Raw genomic sequence first — 15,702 nt, 5'->3', positions numbered from 1 at the left:
GTTGGGGTATGGAGGGCTTTTCATTAACAGGGGTTTGAATTTGATTCTAAAGATAACAGAATAATTGAGTTTTTTTGAAATTAGTGACAGAAAAACAGGCTTCCTCCCAGCAGCTGCCACTGGTGATACAAGGTATGGGGGGGTTGGGTGTGCTTTAGTTATAATAATTAAAGTATAATAAAAACAAAATAGATAAATATTATATAAAGATGAAAATAAAATAAAACTGGTATTTATGTAGCTTTTTAAAGATTTGTAGAACATTTCTTTTTTTCTAGCAATGGTGTTAAGTGGCTTGCCCAAGGCCACACAGCTAGGTCATTATGAAGTGTCTGAGGCTGGATTTGAACTCCAGTGCTGCTGACTCCAGGGCCGGTGCTCTATCCACTGTGCCACCTGGCTGTTCCCCCTTTTTCCTTATGGAACATTTTCAGTCATTTCGTTTGGTCCTCACATCACCCTCAGGGAGTGGTGCTGCATAGATGAGATCATTTGAGAGGCAGTGTGGTAGAGTGCGCAAGGAAGGTCTGGGTTCATGTCTGCCCCGGGTGGGAGCTGGGGGACCCTGGGCAAGTCATCTTGTCATTCTGCGCCTCCAGATCCTCTTCTGGTGATGCTGATGGCCTTTCCAGCTCTCCAACCAGGAAGCCCATCTTACAGATAACAGAACTGGGACTGAACATCTTGTGACCGGTCCAGGGTCTCTGTTCTTGGGTTTGTCCCTCGATGCATAACTGAACTGCCAGTGAGGAGATGGACAGGTTTGGGAAGTGGAGGGGCAAGAGGCGAGGGGCAGGAAAGGGGAGCCTCAGGGACGGGCCAGGAGACGAGCAGGGGCCAACTGAAGAATGTCCGCCAGCCAAAGCTGAGACTGGTTCTTCTTGGGGGACCCTAGAGTGTGGAAAGGGCCCCCCAGCAGAGAGCACGGATGACCACTCTTCAGCCAGCTTATCTGGGGGGTGGAGACCTGTTGGACCAAACTAGACATTGTCCTTCTGTGTCTCAAAATTCTGTGACTCCACAGCAGCCAAACAATTGTATGGAAAGGAGATTCGTGGTTTCCTAAATCATCTTTTTCTGTTAAAATTCTGTACATGGAAAGCTCAGTTGTCCCCCCCACCCACCCAATTTGTTAAGGACAAAACTGATCAGATTGAAGGCCCGTGGTTCCTGGCCCCGCTGGTCAGCCCAAGCCCACAGACACGGTGGTGGAGACCTCCCAGAGCTGCCTCTTCCCAGGGCTCTGCCCAGCAGCCCCTTGAGGCTGGTTGATGTCTTCTCATTTCCTAACAATGCCAGGCCCGAGCTCTGCCTCCCCAACTGTGTCTCCTGTGGCCAATTAAGGATCAACCCAGTGGTGCTGCCACCAGAGCCAACTTCTCGTGCCCTCCCAGAATCCCCTCTGAGGCTTTCTCTGTAGCCCAGTTCCCGGCAGCACGCTGGGAGAAGAGACGCGGATCTCGACTCACAATCAAAAAAGCAGAGGGGTTGGGCTTTGGTGAAGCTGAGCCACCAGCTTGGCTAGAGAGGGAGATCTGGCCCAGACCCTGTGGGACACTGGGTGACGTGGGGCCCAGGCGATCCTGCTTTGGAAAAGGACCCCATCGATTGGAGATATCAGCCTGGCCGGGGATTCTGAGGGGCGCCGACGAGGAGGGGAGCAAGGGCCTGTGACTGCGCCAGTCAGGAAGCTGGTGGATGGACCCAAGTGATCAGCTGGGTTTGGGTCCCTGGGGAAGTAACAGGATCACAGGGATACAGAACAGAGCCAGAAGGGCCACTGAGGCTATAAAGTGCAGGTGAGGAAACTGAGGCACACCCTGATTAAGTGACTTGCCCAGGTGTCTGGGGAGGAATCTGATCCCAGGCTGACCATCCACCATGCCACGTTGGCCTCAGGAGGCAGCTGCTGATCAAAGTCTGGCACAAGACAGACAGACATCCAGGAGATGTTTGCTGAATGAACAATCGATTGACTGAAACTTGGGGGAGGCCTGGAAATTACCTGTGCAAAGGCAGTAAGCGAACCAAGAGGAAGGGGTGAGGAGCAGGCTTACTGTGGAAGAATCCAGGCTTGGCACCCCCAAACTTGGGGGGAGGCAGAAGAGCAAACAGCGAGGCCCAGGAGAGGTAGGGGAGAGTACTGGGGGGGGCGGCTGAAAGCTTTGGGTCCTGAAAAAAGACTAGAAGAGGCCTCCCAGATGGAGCGACGGCGAGGTCATCACCCTCTGGAAGATGCTGCCATGTGCCATCGAGTGGTGGGTTCAGAAGTTAGGCTGCAGGAGCGTGAGGCCAATGAAATGAGTGAGCAACGGAAGAATGGGGAGTGAGTGCCAGTGAGGCTGCACGTCTGGAAGGAAGGGGCCGGGGCAGGCTGATTTTCTAGCTGATCCCCCAAAAACCAAATCTTTGAAAGGACTGGCAGCAGGTGTCCAAAAGTGGCAAGGGGGCTTGAGGGCCCGGGGGCAGGGAATGCTTGTTCTTTGGGGGCCCACAGCGCAGGCTTAAGATGGCAGACAGGATTCCCTAAGCTGGACTGGCCTTCTGTCTGGGAGGCTGCGACTCTAGAAAGGAGCAGGAAGGTCTGGGTTCAAGTCCAGCCTGAAACCCATATGAGCTAATCCCAGCTTCCCACTCTACAACTGATGGGGTCCTGGTCTGACCCGGTCTGTTGAGCATCTGGGGAGAAAAAGCAACCAAAGCTGGGTGAACCTGTCAGATAAGCCAGGGCTGGGCCCGGGTGCTGCGACCTGCGGCCCCTCAGGCAGGAAGGAAGAGCTCCTTGGGAACAGCGATCCGGCTGGGATTCCCCAGATCGGTTTTTCCTTATCCCCATTCTCTCCTCCCAGGCCCAGCCCCGAACGCATGGCACCAGAACCGGGGGTTTCTGAGGGTCCCTTCCAGCTCCAGATCTGTTCCCCACGTTCCCTCAAGGTACCTCTTGGTGCCCCGGCCCAGAGCAGCTGATGGGGGAGAGACAGAGGTCCCAGCAGCCCCGACGTGCATTGGGGACACGGTGCTGGGAGCCCACCGAGAGGAAGCCAGGCCCCCTTACTGTGAGGGGATGGGGGAGGGCACAGATGGGGCAGGGGGCTGAGGCCCAAGAGGGGGATCCTCAGGCTGGAAGGTCAAAGTCTGGTGAGGACTAGGGGCGCAGTCAGCACTTTACAGTCGAGCCCCAGAGAGCCGCCAGCAGTGTCTCGGGGGACAGACCCTGATTCTTCAGTCCCCGCATCACTGGGCAAGAACGTGACCATTCCTGAGCCCCCTCCCTGCTGTGAGCCCATGGTGTTGGAGGAAGGGGGGGTTGGGGGTATCAGAGGAAGGGGAGAGGCAGGGGGTGTCAGAGAAAGGTGAGAATCAGGGGGTGGAAGGGGGGGAGGGCCAGCAGGTACTCGAAGCCTTAGCTGGGGGGGGGGGCAGCCCAACCCAATTCTCAAAAAGGGAAAAAAGCAAGATTCTGGCAAGTCTCCACTGACATTCTTGGCCACATTCACGCGAACAAGGGAACCTTAAGGCCGATGGAGTCCAATCTTCTCCTTTACAGATGAGGAGTGGAGCCCGGGGGGACGAGGGGAGGAAGGGAAGGGATGGGAAGTTTTTCTTCTTTAAAAAACAATATTTTATTGATTCCTTTTGTCCTCACATCTCTCAGCACATACATGAATACACATCTACATGGTCCCCCCAAACATGACCATCTGCCCAACACGCAGCCCACCCCTGGGGCCAGAGGACGGAGGTGGGGTCCTCCCGGACAAGGTTCCTTGGGGAGCCCTGCCTGCTGGCCCCAGGGGCCATCTCCAATCCAATACTGGGATATGAAACTAGAAAAAGAGAACAGCCAAGTTCTGCCTCCACTATGACCTGCCTACCCCAGGGGCCCCCCACTAGCCGGAAGCTCCCCAGGGGCTGTCCCTGGACCTTCAGCATAAGGCCTGGCCAGAAGAGCTGGCAAGCGATGCTCCCCAACTTGGATCAAGGACCTCCCCCAGCTCCCATACAGGGGGAATCTGACAATGTATTAGGGAGAGATGCCTGGGGCACCTCCTTCCCTGGGTGGGCCTCAAGGGGGGATGGGGAGACCCCAAGGTCATTCCACAACGGGAGGCAGGACAGGACAGGAAGGCTGGCCGCCAGCGCGGTCTTCTGGAGCGCCTCAAGGAGTGGATTTTGTGCTATTCCTGATGGCGAAGGAGGAAAACTCTCCTGCCCTTATGTTCTAGGTTCAGGATGTCTCTCTCCATTTAAAAAATGTTTCCTGTTAACTTTTCAGGAAAAATTAAAAATATTGATGTTGTTTTAAATTTTCTAACAATTAGAATTTCTAAGAACTAATTCTCCTGGCTGAAGGAGACTGCCCTGAGGGGGGCAATTATGCTTCTGACCAGCAGATAATGGTGGACATTGGAACCCGAGCAGAAGCCAACGTCAGGAGACAGGGCCCAGACTCAAATGGGAATTCCTCCCCAAAGTGACTGCCCCACCCCCCGCTGGGCTATGACTTCTGCAGTGTCCTCCACTCACCACAGCTGCGGACACTTCCTGTCCTGGGACCCTCCCAGGCTGGGTCAGCAAGGAGCCTTCATTCTCCAACCACCAAGGGAAGCGCCCTGAATAATCACCTGGATCAACAGCCAAGCTGGGTAACTGCCCCTGTGCCCAACCCCTGCAGGATGCTGGAAAGCCATCCAGAACCAGCAGAAGCCCCCCGAGTCGGTTCACTGGGGAGCAAGGACCAAGCCGAGGCCGGCTTACTCACCGGGGTTGGAGCAGGAGGTGAGAACTGCAGCGGCAGCGTCCGCGCCCTCAAGAAACATCCTCTGCTTACAGACTAGAGACAGAAACATTTATTGTGCCAACTTTCTCTCAATTCATTCCCTACTGGAGACACACATCTGGAAATACTGCTCCAGCTCCAGGCCCCAGAGGTGCCCAGATCCGGGCTTGGGTTTCTGGGCCACGGCTCAGGCCCAGACAGGATCACTCGGACTCCACTCTCTCTGGTCTTCTAGATGGGGGCCCTCAGAAGTGGGATGTTCTTCTGACAGGATCACTCAGACCCGCCTCCTTTCTTGGGGTTATTAGTCCTCATTTCGTGCCAAATTTTCACCAGTGGCTCTCTGTTTTTCCAGATCAGCTCGTGGCCGTGTGTGATATACCATCTGGGAGAAAGAAAACAAGAAATCAGGCTTGGAGTCCAGCGACATCCCTGGAGGGCAGCCGCGCCGACCAGCATGCCTGCATTTTAAGGCCAGCCGCTCAGGTGACCTGGGTTGGTGCTGAAACGTCATTAATGAATGGCAGCTCCCTGAATGGGTGCACCTGGGATGACAGGGAGGGCCGGGTTTGCATTCTGGACACAAGGTCTCCCACCTCTTGGGGTGTGCAGTCCCTGTGGCCCAACCTCCACTTGGTGATGATGAAACACATGAATGGGACCGCATCCACCAAGGACCACATTGTCTCTACAGCTCCTCTCGGAGCGGGCTCAATAGACACCTGCTAACTTGATTTGTGCGTGTGCTGAACTCCATCAAGAAACCAGTGTTCTGGACTCGTCCAGAAAAAGGTTAAAATCTGAGAAGCATTTCAACAATAACAAGTATATAATGAATGATCCCACCAGAGTCTCATGTGCTCAGTGATAAGGTGGTGTGCCTCTGCCAGGTCCCACCAGCCTCCCCCTCCTGACTCTCCCCACAGAGCATCAAGGGCCCGATCCCTCGACAGCATCAGCGTACACAGGTTGAATTGAGTTGCGGCATAATTCATTTGGATCTAGGAAAGAGGAGATGAAATGAATAAAGACCCAGAGGCTGAATGAGTCACAGGCAATTGAGGAGCAGCCTTCAGACATCGCATGGCAGGGTGTCCTCCCTCCCGGGGATGGAATGGTGGGGGGCTCGAGGTGGCTGACAACCAGGCCCCCCCAAAACCATCCAGACTGCCTGCTATTGCAAATGGCCTTTGGGACTGGAAAAAAGACAAAGACTTCTCAGGGACAAGTCAGAGAACCTCCGGACCTGGGAGAGGAGGCATGTTTAGAAGCTGAGAAGACGTCTGCAGCCTTTCGGATTCTTGGTTCCAGAATGCACTGGGAAGACAAATCTGCAGCCCGGTCCAGGGCCATCAGAGACAGAGGAGGAGGGTGGGAGAGCGAGCTGACAAGTGTTGGAACTTTTCGGGTGTTAATATGAAACTCCGTGGAGCCTAATCAGCACAAATTCCACCACTGTTCATTAGCTGCTTCTATGCCTTATTCTGTGAAGCCGTCAAGGAGGCTTTCACCACCATGAATCACTCACTGCCTGTGCTGGGATGTTTATTCAATAATCGGCAAAGTTATAAATGGCACCTTTCCTGGTGGCACCTCCTACGAGAAGAAACTGTTCCCATGCAACACATCGCTACTCCTTAAACAAAAAAAGAAAAAAGGTAGGATTTCCAAAGCCCACCCTCCCCCTGTGGGACCTGCATGCACTGGCTGTTTATGGAGCCTCGATGTGTGTGTGTGTGAAACCATGTCACTAAATGTGTACAGAAAACCAGACTCGGATTTCACAGGTGGAAGGGACGCCTCCCAGGGAGAGATGGCCTTCACCAATGCAGCGGCTCAGCCTCAGGAACTTGCTGAGTCCCACAATAGTACCCACCTGTCGGGGCAGGACTTGAACCTAGAGCTTTCTGAAACAAAGACCCGGTAGCCTAACCACTACAACAGCTCACCCTGCCTGGGTGACCGTATCAGATCATCCTTTGTGCTATTCCCTCCCTGACCTGAGATCAATCTCCTTCCACCTCTGGTCCATAATGTTCCCTGCACCTGGACTAGTTTATCTTACTTATTGAAATTTCTTTCTATGCTTTACAACCCAACCCCCAGGCCGGCTCCTCCAGGAAGCCTCCCTGAGCTTCCTCCCTCAGTAAGACTCCTTAAAATAGACTAAAGAGATAGCAAGACTTCCATGAGTCAGCAAGAAATATTAGAACAAAAATAAAAAGACTGAAAAATAAATGAACATTTCTGATTTTAAAAACTGATCTGGAAAGTAGGACGAGGTGAGAGAATCAGGGAAGCAATCAACTTCCTGAAAATTGTGATTAAAAAAAAAGCAACCAAGACACTATTATTTCAAGAAATAATAAACAAAAATTATCTATGTCTATTCAAAGCAGAGGGCAAAGCAAAGAGAAAAAGAATCCATCTCCTGAAAGGAACCCCCAAAGGAAAAGTCTGAGGAAGGTCACAGTCAAAATCCTTCACGTCAAAGAAAAGATACAGCAACCATCCACAAAGAAGCAGCTCAAGAAGCAAGGAGTTGGAGCCAGGATCATGGAAGACCCGGCAGCTTCTACTCCACATTGGAGGAGACTGGAATATTATGATACATCTGGACTCATATATAAAACAACTAATGCTGGAAGACCGAATTTTTACAAATATAGAGCTTTGAAGCAAATGAAAAGACAAGAGTTGAAGAGGAGCACTGGAATGCAAACACAAGAGTCCAGGTCAAAAGAATGGAGCAATCAGAGCATGAAGCGGTGGCAGACCCAGCATGTAAAGAGAACCAAGAACAAGAAGAAGATTCCTTCCAAAGGGACCTTGTCAGAGAGAAATAAGAACCACAGAGGACCAGGAAGAGGCTTGTTCTGTCCTGAGGTGTATAGGGCAAGACAGAGAAGGGAAGCTAAGAGAACAGGGGCCCAGGGTCCAGGCACCAGTGACCTTCACTCTAGTGAACAGGACAAAGGAGGCTTGAACACAGGGCTTTTGGTACAGAAATACATCAATCTCAAGAAGGAAAGCAAGGGAGGATGGGTTAGGATAACACTGGGAAGGAACAACTGCAAGTAAAATAACCTTCTTTATCCTTAATCAAGAGTTAAAAGGACAAAGAGGATTAGGGAACCAGACTCTAAGAGGGTTCCATCAACTGGGAAAGAGCTGAACAAACTGGGGTGTATGAATAGGATGGAGTAGTGCTGCAACCGAAGAAATGAAAGAAACTATTTCAGAGACTCTTGAAGAATAAACTGCTAGAGGATGAAGTGAGCAGAGCCAGGAGACTGAGAAGAAAAATCACTGAGAAAGACTGAAGACCTCTTCCACATCTCCAGGAGCACGATGGAGCAAGGAAGATGCCTGCCGACAGCAAGGGGATGGAATCCATGGCGGAAGAGGCAGACTCCCATTGGAATGGCCATGGTGTGGGGCATCTTGCCTAACTGCGCTCTGATTTTAACTGGAAATTAGCAATGCCTTCGAAATAGTGTTTTAAATGTACAGAAGAAAACAGAAGGAAATTTACAGGAAAGCTCAAGACAGGCAGAATTGGTTTGGAAAGTAATGCGCAGAATTTATGAAATACTTTTCATTTACAATCTTTTTGTATTTTGCTGTTGCAATATTCTCAGCCTCCCCTCAGAGGTGCCCCTCTCCGGCTGGTCCTCCTCAGCACCTAGGGCTCTTCTCTGGGGCCCCACATAATTGATCACAGCTCCTGGGGCCCCACTGAGCCTTCTCTTCTCCAAATAAACCTCCCTGGCTCTTCCAGAAAGGCTTTGTGAGGCAATGGCCAGCTCTGATCAAGGTTGATGAGAAATTAAGGAGGGAGAGGATAGTCAGGGCTGTATCTAATCAATTCCAGATGGAGGACATCTCAATCAGATGAGGGCAGGATGCTGCCCACCCCATTGACTGTGCCATGTAAACAGCCATAGCTAATGAGGGACTGGGGGGGGGGTAGTCACAACTGAATATTTCCATTTTACAGACAAGAGTATGAATTCACTTACATTCCAAAAAGGGCTCCCCCAAGATGTGCCGCATGATCAAAAAATTTCCATCCCAGGATCATCCCGGCTGTATCCATTGCAATAATGGCTTTCAGGGCCTAAAATCCAACACAAAAGGACATGAGGAAACTCTGGTGGGGGCTCTTATTTCCACACCGAACCCACAGCTGCCCAAATGGCAACAATTCACAACTCAGGATTTGCTTCAAGTGAAAATATTTTGGGGAATGTTAACCAGCAGTGATGGGACACCCTAAATCAGAACACCATATAAGTGGGGATTGGGGGTGCTTCTGAGATTTTAGAGGGCAAAGGTAAGGGGAACCAAAGCCCTCCCCTTCCAGGAGGGGCACACCCAATGCAGTCTTTCAGAACAGACAGAATACTGAGAAAAAAGGGCCTAGAAGCCATTCCCAGCTGGAACCTAGAGTAAGAGGCTAATTCTTTGCTCTGGGGCCAGCTCCTAGGGTGGGAGGAGACTGAGACCCACCTGGGTTGGATTGCCCAGCTATCAACAGTCTTTTCAGAGACTGGTGGTCTGGGGGGGAGGCATCCTCATGGATGATTCTGGCCACTCCCCCTGCTCAGTCACCCAGAGGTGAGTGGGGAGGAGTGGGGAGGGGAGCTGCAGACCCCACTGCTCCCCCTAAGAGACTCCTGACTGTTATTATATTTTTTCAAGTTATTTCTGTGTTGGAAGAAATGTTAAATTGAGATGAAAAGACTAAAGCCCTGGTCAGTTGAGGGGCAGCCAGGAAGCCAGAAGGAACATCCCTGTGGGTAAGGGGGCCCAGCTCCCTCAGAAGGGTTCCATTCCAAGATGGCCAGGTGGTGGTCCTGGAGGATAGGACCTGTCCTGAACCAGACAAAAAGGATGCTAATAGCTCATGTCGTATCCGGTGCCCGTCCTCACTAGGGTCTTTGTCTGAACCCCAGATCACTGTCCCCAAGAAGTCCCTGAGAACAGGACCTGTGTCATTTCCTGGTTTCCAACCTGAGTTCTTCCTTCCCCACTTCCCAGAATTCATTGTTGCACTGATGGAACGAGTGAGTCCATCAAGGTTGATCATCACCCCCATGTTGCTGTTAGGGTGGACAGTGTTCATTCATTTTCTCAGGATCCTGTCTGGGTTAGACTTATGTGACAGAATGCGCAACCTGGGTTGGGGAAAACCTGAGTTCAAATCCTACCTCAGACACTTACTAGTTGGATGACCCCAGGCAAGGTGTTTCATTCCTGCCTCAGTTTCCTCCAGTCTCTACCTGGCAGATCCTACACACAGCAGGTGCTCTAGAGATGCTCACTACTCCCTGGAACAGGGGCCTAACTAAGCCAAGTCAAAAGGCCTCTTTAAGGGCAACAAAAATGTGCATACCCTTTGATCCATAGCAGCCCTGTTTGTGGTGGCAAAGAACTGAAAATCACATGAATGTCCATCAACTGGGGAATGGCTTAGCAAACTGTCGTGGAACACTATTGTTCTATTAGAAACCAGGAGGGATGGGAATTCAGGGAAGCCTGGAGGGATTTACATGAATTGATGCTGAGTGAGATGAGCAGAAGCAGAAGAACACTGTCCACCCTAACAGCAACATGGGGGCGATGATCAACCTTGATGGACTCACTCGTTCCATCAGTGCAACAATCAGGGACAATTTGGGGTTATCTGCGATGGAGAATACCATCTGGATTCAGAGAAAGCATTGTAGAGTTTGAACAAAGACCAAGGACTATTACCTTTAATTTAGGGGAAAAAACCCGTTATCTTATTATGTAATTTTACGATCTCATACTTTTATTTTTCTTCTTTAAGGATATGATTTCTCTCTTATCACATTCAACTGAGATCAATGTATACAATAGAAACAATGGAAAGACTAACAGACTGCCTTGAGGTGAGGGGAAAGGAAGCGAGATTAGGGGAAAAATTGTAAAATTAAGAGGTGTGCCCACCTCTGACCACCCCAAGATTGAGAACCCCATCCCAGGCACTCACATTTCCTGCAGTGAAGGTGAACATGGGGAGGAAGATGATGGCCAGCTTCCCCTCAGGGATCTTTGTACAGACAGCTGCCAGGACGGTCATGATGGCTCCTGACTACAAAGGAGAAAAGGAGAGAGGGTGGTTACTGGACTGACCCAGAGACCCTGTGAATGTCCCTCCCGGGGAGGACAGATAGGTGGCAGCAGTTGCATCCCTTCCCTATGGCCCTCCCACTGCCGAGGCTGACCTGGGCAGGCAGCCTTCACCAGCTTTGGGGGCTGCCACTGACCCCTTCCTAGCAGGGGAGATCTGTGAGGGCAGGGAACAAGGCCTGGTCAGGGTCAGCCCTCCTCAGAGTTCATGATTGACCGATGACTGAGATCCTGGCCTGGACACTCGCTTCCTCTCTGAGCTATCTGCACACCAGGCAGGGAGGGCTGCTGGAAATAAAGCCCCACCAGCCCCTTGAGCCCCAGCCTGGAGTTACTACTTAGTTGTTCTTATAAATAATGGGCAAACTTTGCCACTGCTTGCCAACCACCTGGCTGTCCCCTGATGAATAGTTAAGGTGATTCCTAATAACCTGTTTCAAAATGGAAACTTATGCAAGACTGTCATGAGCCTGGGGAGGGCTGCTGCCTCCATCTGAAATGCCTCCTCAAGAGACAGGTCTCCCCAGCCTCTGTCTTGGGCACTCCCACCAGGCTCTCTTTTCCAGACCCACTCAGATGCCACCTCCTCCGCCAGCACCCCTCTGGCCCCAGAAGAGGTTCTCCCAGTGTATCCACCCAGTGTAGCCTTGGGTGGCTATCACCTGTCCTCTGCCTCCTGCTAAGATCGAAGACAGCCCACTTGGCCCCAAGAATAAGGCCTCCTCATGGATGGGGCTCAATAAAGGTTTGGGGAATGAAGTCCAGGATTCACACACTATTCAGTAACATGTTTGGACATTTTTTAAAATGCTGAAATCACATACCAACAATCAATGCAATGATCAGACCCAGTTCCATAGACCAGGAGGGGATGAGGAGACCCATGACTTTTCAGATATGGCCAATGTGGGAATTTATTTTGCTTGACTAAGCACATTTGTCATGAGTTTATTCCTTCTTCTCGATAATGGGGAGAGGGTGGAGATGGGAAGAAAGGGAAATAAGATTTTTATTAGGAAAAAAATGTAAAAGAAAAAATGAACACTTGAAAAAGGGGGCCCTAAGCTTCCCATAATCAAACACGAACGTTCTGTACACAAGTCTGTTCTTGTGTCTTTGGGCTGTGGTTTGTACAAGAGACTTGAGGTCTTGAATTCTAAGAGGATCCACAGCAATCCCGTGCCCCCATAATCCGGTCTAGGGCTATGTGGTGGCTCTATCTATTTTTTCACTACAATTGAAATTTTTAAGCATCTTCAGAACTTGATAACACTTAATGGAGAGCACTGGTCACTTGGGAATCATCAGCCTTTTCGCCAGACTGCCTTTCTTCTTTGGCCTGGAGGGGAGGGAGCCTGGTGGCTCTCCTGCACTTGACTTGACTGCCCAGTCCCCCTGGGTCTGACCCTGGGATGGGTAGGAGTGTTGGCTGCAAAATGGATGCCATCTGCCTCTGCCCCAAGTAATCATGGGTCTATCTGTGCCTGGCTTGTGGAGGGGGGCCTTCCAAGCTCATGTGGGTCTGATCAGCCACAGAGGGAAACACAGTACCCTGACCCCAACATAGTGATGATGTCAGTCTGGGCCTGCGGCCACCTCGAAAAACCAGAGGCAGGCAGTGCCACTGACCCCCACGGTATTTTTGGTGCATGAGGTCACAGACCGTGGCTTGAAGGGGGCAGGGACAACAAGGAAAAGCTGGCCATCTGGCCCTTGCTTGTCAAGGGACTGAGTCTGTTTCTCCTAATGATCCAGATCTTCCTCACAGGTTTCTGGAATGAGCTAGAACCCATTTAGCACCTTATACTCATGGTATCATAAACCTAGGAATAGAGAGAACCTCAAGGAGAATGGAAGCCAAGTCCTCACTAAGGACCCTGGGGGTCTTCCCCAAAATCACAGAGGGAGTATAGAGGCAGGATTTGAACTCAGGCCTTGTGCCTGGAGAAGTCAGTGCTCATTCTCCCATACTACTCCATGCCTCAGAACTAGATAAAATTCAACTCAACAAGCAATTTTCTTGGGTGACTGCAATGTGTGATGTTCATTAGGGATGGAGAAGCTGCAACCCCAGAAGTTTGTTACCCAAAGGAACCCTGTCAGCAAAAGTGCTGCGCCCGAAACTCAGATCCTCTGACCTCAGAGTCAGGCCCCCAGACATGAGTGTTTCTGGCAGCACGGACATATAGGCATTTCTGACCCTGTGGGTCATTCCCTCTCCCATCTGTTCTGGCCAAGGAAACTTTAAATTTATCTAGGATGATGCTCCATGAACTAAAAACAACAATGCTTTAGACAGAGAAGCAGAAGACCATGGCTCTAGTTTTCTTAAACATGAAAATACAGACATAAATGTAAAAGAATTAAATGCTGACACACTCTCAAAGGGGTCTTCACTCTAGAAAAGGACTTGTTGGTGGATCTACAGTTATTGTCTTCTCTAGTTCACCAGGGAGTTGTATTAATATTATTAATTCAATTTGGAAAAAAACCCGTGATTCAGACTTTCCAGAAGTGTGGCCCACTGAAGGAGTAGTCGAATGATCTTGTCCATGAGTTTTCTTTTCCATGTTAAACGACTGCAATTAATTCAAAAGCAAACCTGTTCAGATTTGTCCTGTGCAACGGCAAGCATGAGGGGCTCTACCCACCCACTCTTAGTTCTGGTCTATGGCGTGAAAGGATTAAATAACCACACAGCCTGAGACAAACACAAAGAAGACTGGGAAGACTTCTATGGACTGATTCAAAGTGAAGGCAACAGAACCAGCCAAGGGTGCCGGTGAGGATCCCCACACTGAGCAGCAGGCACAAACAGTAACAAACCAGAGCCTGGTCCCATCCCCTTCCCCTCTCTGCTGAGTTGGGGGGCTGGGGAAGGGCAGCAGCACATACACTGTCAGACATGGCCCAAGTCTTCATTCATTCTCATGGCTTTCTACAACCACCCTCTTTTTCTTTCTTATAAGCAAAATTCTGGTAGAAGAGGGATGGATTTGGAAATAAAGGTGATGCAAACCCCAAAAGATAGCAATAAGAATTCAAATGAAAAGCCCATAACCAACTTTTCTACCTCCAATACAGGACATTACATGAGAAGAGGCTTGGCAGCCACTGGAGATGGAGCTGTAGAACCCCCGAGACATAAGGCCTTTAAGGGTTTAAGAATGTATTCTGACGTGAAGACTTACCGCCCCCAGAGAGGGTCCGAACCTGCCCGTGGCCACCTTGCTGACATAACTGACAAAGGTAGAAACAACACCTGGAAGGAAGCAGAGAGAGCATCTGGATTAGGACCCTGAACTACTGCCAGGGACAGTAGGACTGTAGGACTGCAGGCCAGACCTGAGGGCCAGCCGGGGGGCAGGGAGGCAGGACCACCATCCTCCCCTCCTCCCTGAAGGCTGGGGCCAGGCTGCAGCCTGGTCTCTGGGGTGCTAGGAGGTGATGCCTGCTGCCTGCACCTGCCCCTTCGGGGGGTGATTTACCCACGTTTACAATTTAATTTTATTATAATTTAACAATTTTAACTAAACATGAAAGAAAAAAACCTAATTCTCCAATTTGGTCAAATAATTAGACCTACATTCACAATGATGGCCACTGCTGCTTTCTGTTAATTCTCCTGGCAGGCTGACCCTGGTGTGGGGCCAGGTGCCCGGCAGGAAGAGCAGATGGACGCCCCCCCCCCAGCCCCCGCCAGGTGCTGCTCTGATGGATGAGGCCCAGCCCCTCGGGTCAGCTGATGTGCAGGATTTAATGGAGGAAACAGAACAAGATGCAGGAGGTGCAGAAGGGGTAGACCCATCAGGGAAGGAAGGACTCTGGGAGGCCAGATGAGGCCATGGCAGCGGCCAGAACAGAGGTGACTTCTGAGCTGCTCAGAGTCTGTTTTCTTCTTTTGATGTTTCTACAGAATTCTTCACATCCTCAGTGTTGTCATTTTAATGGGAAACAGTTCAATCACCTGCAGAAACTACAGCTTGTTTCTCCACTCTCCAAATAGGAAACAAGAGTGGTTCAACTCAATAAGCATTTAAAAACAACTGTGGCACCTTATCTTCCTGCCCACCCACTCTGAGGGGGAGGGTCGGGGCTCCGAGGTCCTCCTCCAGGCGGGGACTGCTCAAGCTGGAGGATTTCTGGGAATCATTCCTGGGATCCCAGGACCCGACTCCTCCGCTTTGCCCAGTGTTCCAGCGCTCGCTGCTCCCAAGGCGCCATAGCTCAGGTTCATCTTCTCACCTTGAAGCTCTTCCGGCTTGTTCTTCTGACAACACTGTTTATGCTTTGCTCCAGAAGGTCATCTGTCATAGTCAGAAGGACTCTCAAGGGTCAACAATCCACCATCTCTGAGTGAAGCCTTCCGACAAAGTGACCTTCACAGTCTGAAGTAGATCTCAGCATCAGCCACAATCTGTCTCTGTGAGGAGCAGTTTTTGAGCTTCGTCTAGGCTTCCTCCATGTTCTCTTTCTGGGACTTTTCTCAAGGTATTCAGATCTTTGTTTATTTTCTCTATGAGTTTTAGTTTTAGGTCAGGCTGAGCACCTCCATAATTCTTCCTGTGAGTTTTTCATCCACTTGGACTCTCACTTCTAGGAACCACCAGGCCATAGGCATGACCTCATTGGATTTTCCCAGTGACCCAAGGGAATAAGGGTTAGAGGTACAGCAAGGAGCCCCCCTGCAGGTGGGGAAGGGGAGGCCCAGGGGAGCAGCCACAGGACCACCCGCTTCAGCTGTGCCTGTCCACCAGAGGGAT

At 50.7% G+C, this 15,702-nt stretch overlaps 1 protein-coding gene across 1 annotated transcript in view; it reads right to left on the bottom strand.

Moving 5' to 3' along the window:
* Nucleotides 1–3,622: 3,622 nt before the first annotated feature.
* PARL (presenilin associated rhomboid like) overlaps nt 3,623–15,702 on the bottom strand; it is a 31,810-nt gene continuing 19,730 nt past the window's right edge. The window contains exons 7-10 of the mRNA XM_074189491.1: nt 14,131–14,201; nt 10,800–10,901; nt 8,803–8,900; nt 3,623–5,165 (exon numbers count right to left, since the gene is read on the bottom strand). Of these exons, the coding sequence (XP_074045592.1) occupies nt 5,054–5,165; nt 8,803–8,900; nt 10,800–10,901; nt 14,131–14,201 (383 nt within the window). The 3' untranslated portion in view covers nt 3,623–5,053. The remainder of the gene's footprint in view (nt 5,166–8,802; nt 8,901–10,799; nt 10,902–14,130; nt 14,202–15,702) is intronic.

The sequence above is a fragment of the Macrotis lagotis genome, chromosome 5 (assembly GCF_037893015.1).
Source record: "Macrotis lagotis isolate mMagLag1 chromosome 5, bilby.v1.9.chrom.fasta, whole genome shotgun sequence".
NCBI classification, from domain to species: domain Eukaryota; kingdom Metazoa; phylum Chordata; class Mammalia; order Peramelemorphia; family Peramelidae; genus Macrotis; species Macrotis lagotis.
This window is presented reverse-complemented; position numbering and strand designations above follow the sequence as displayed.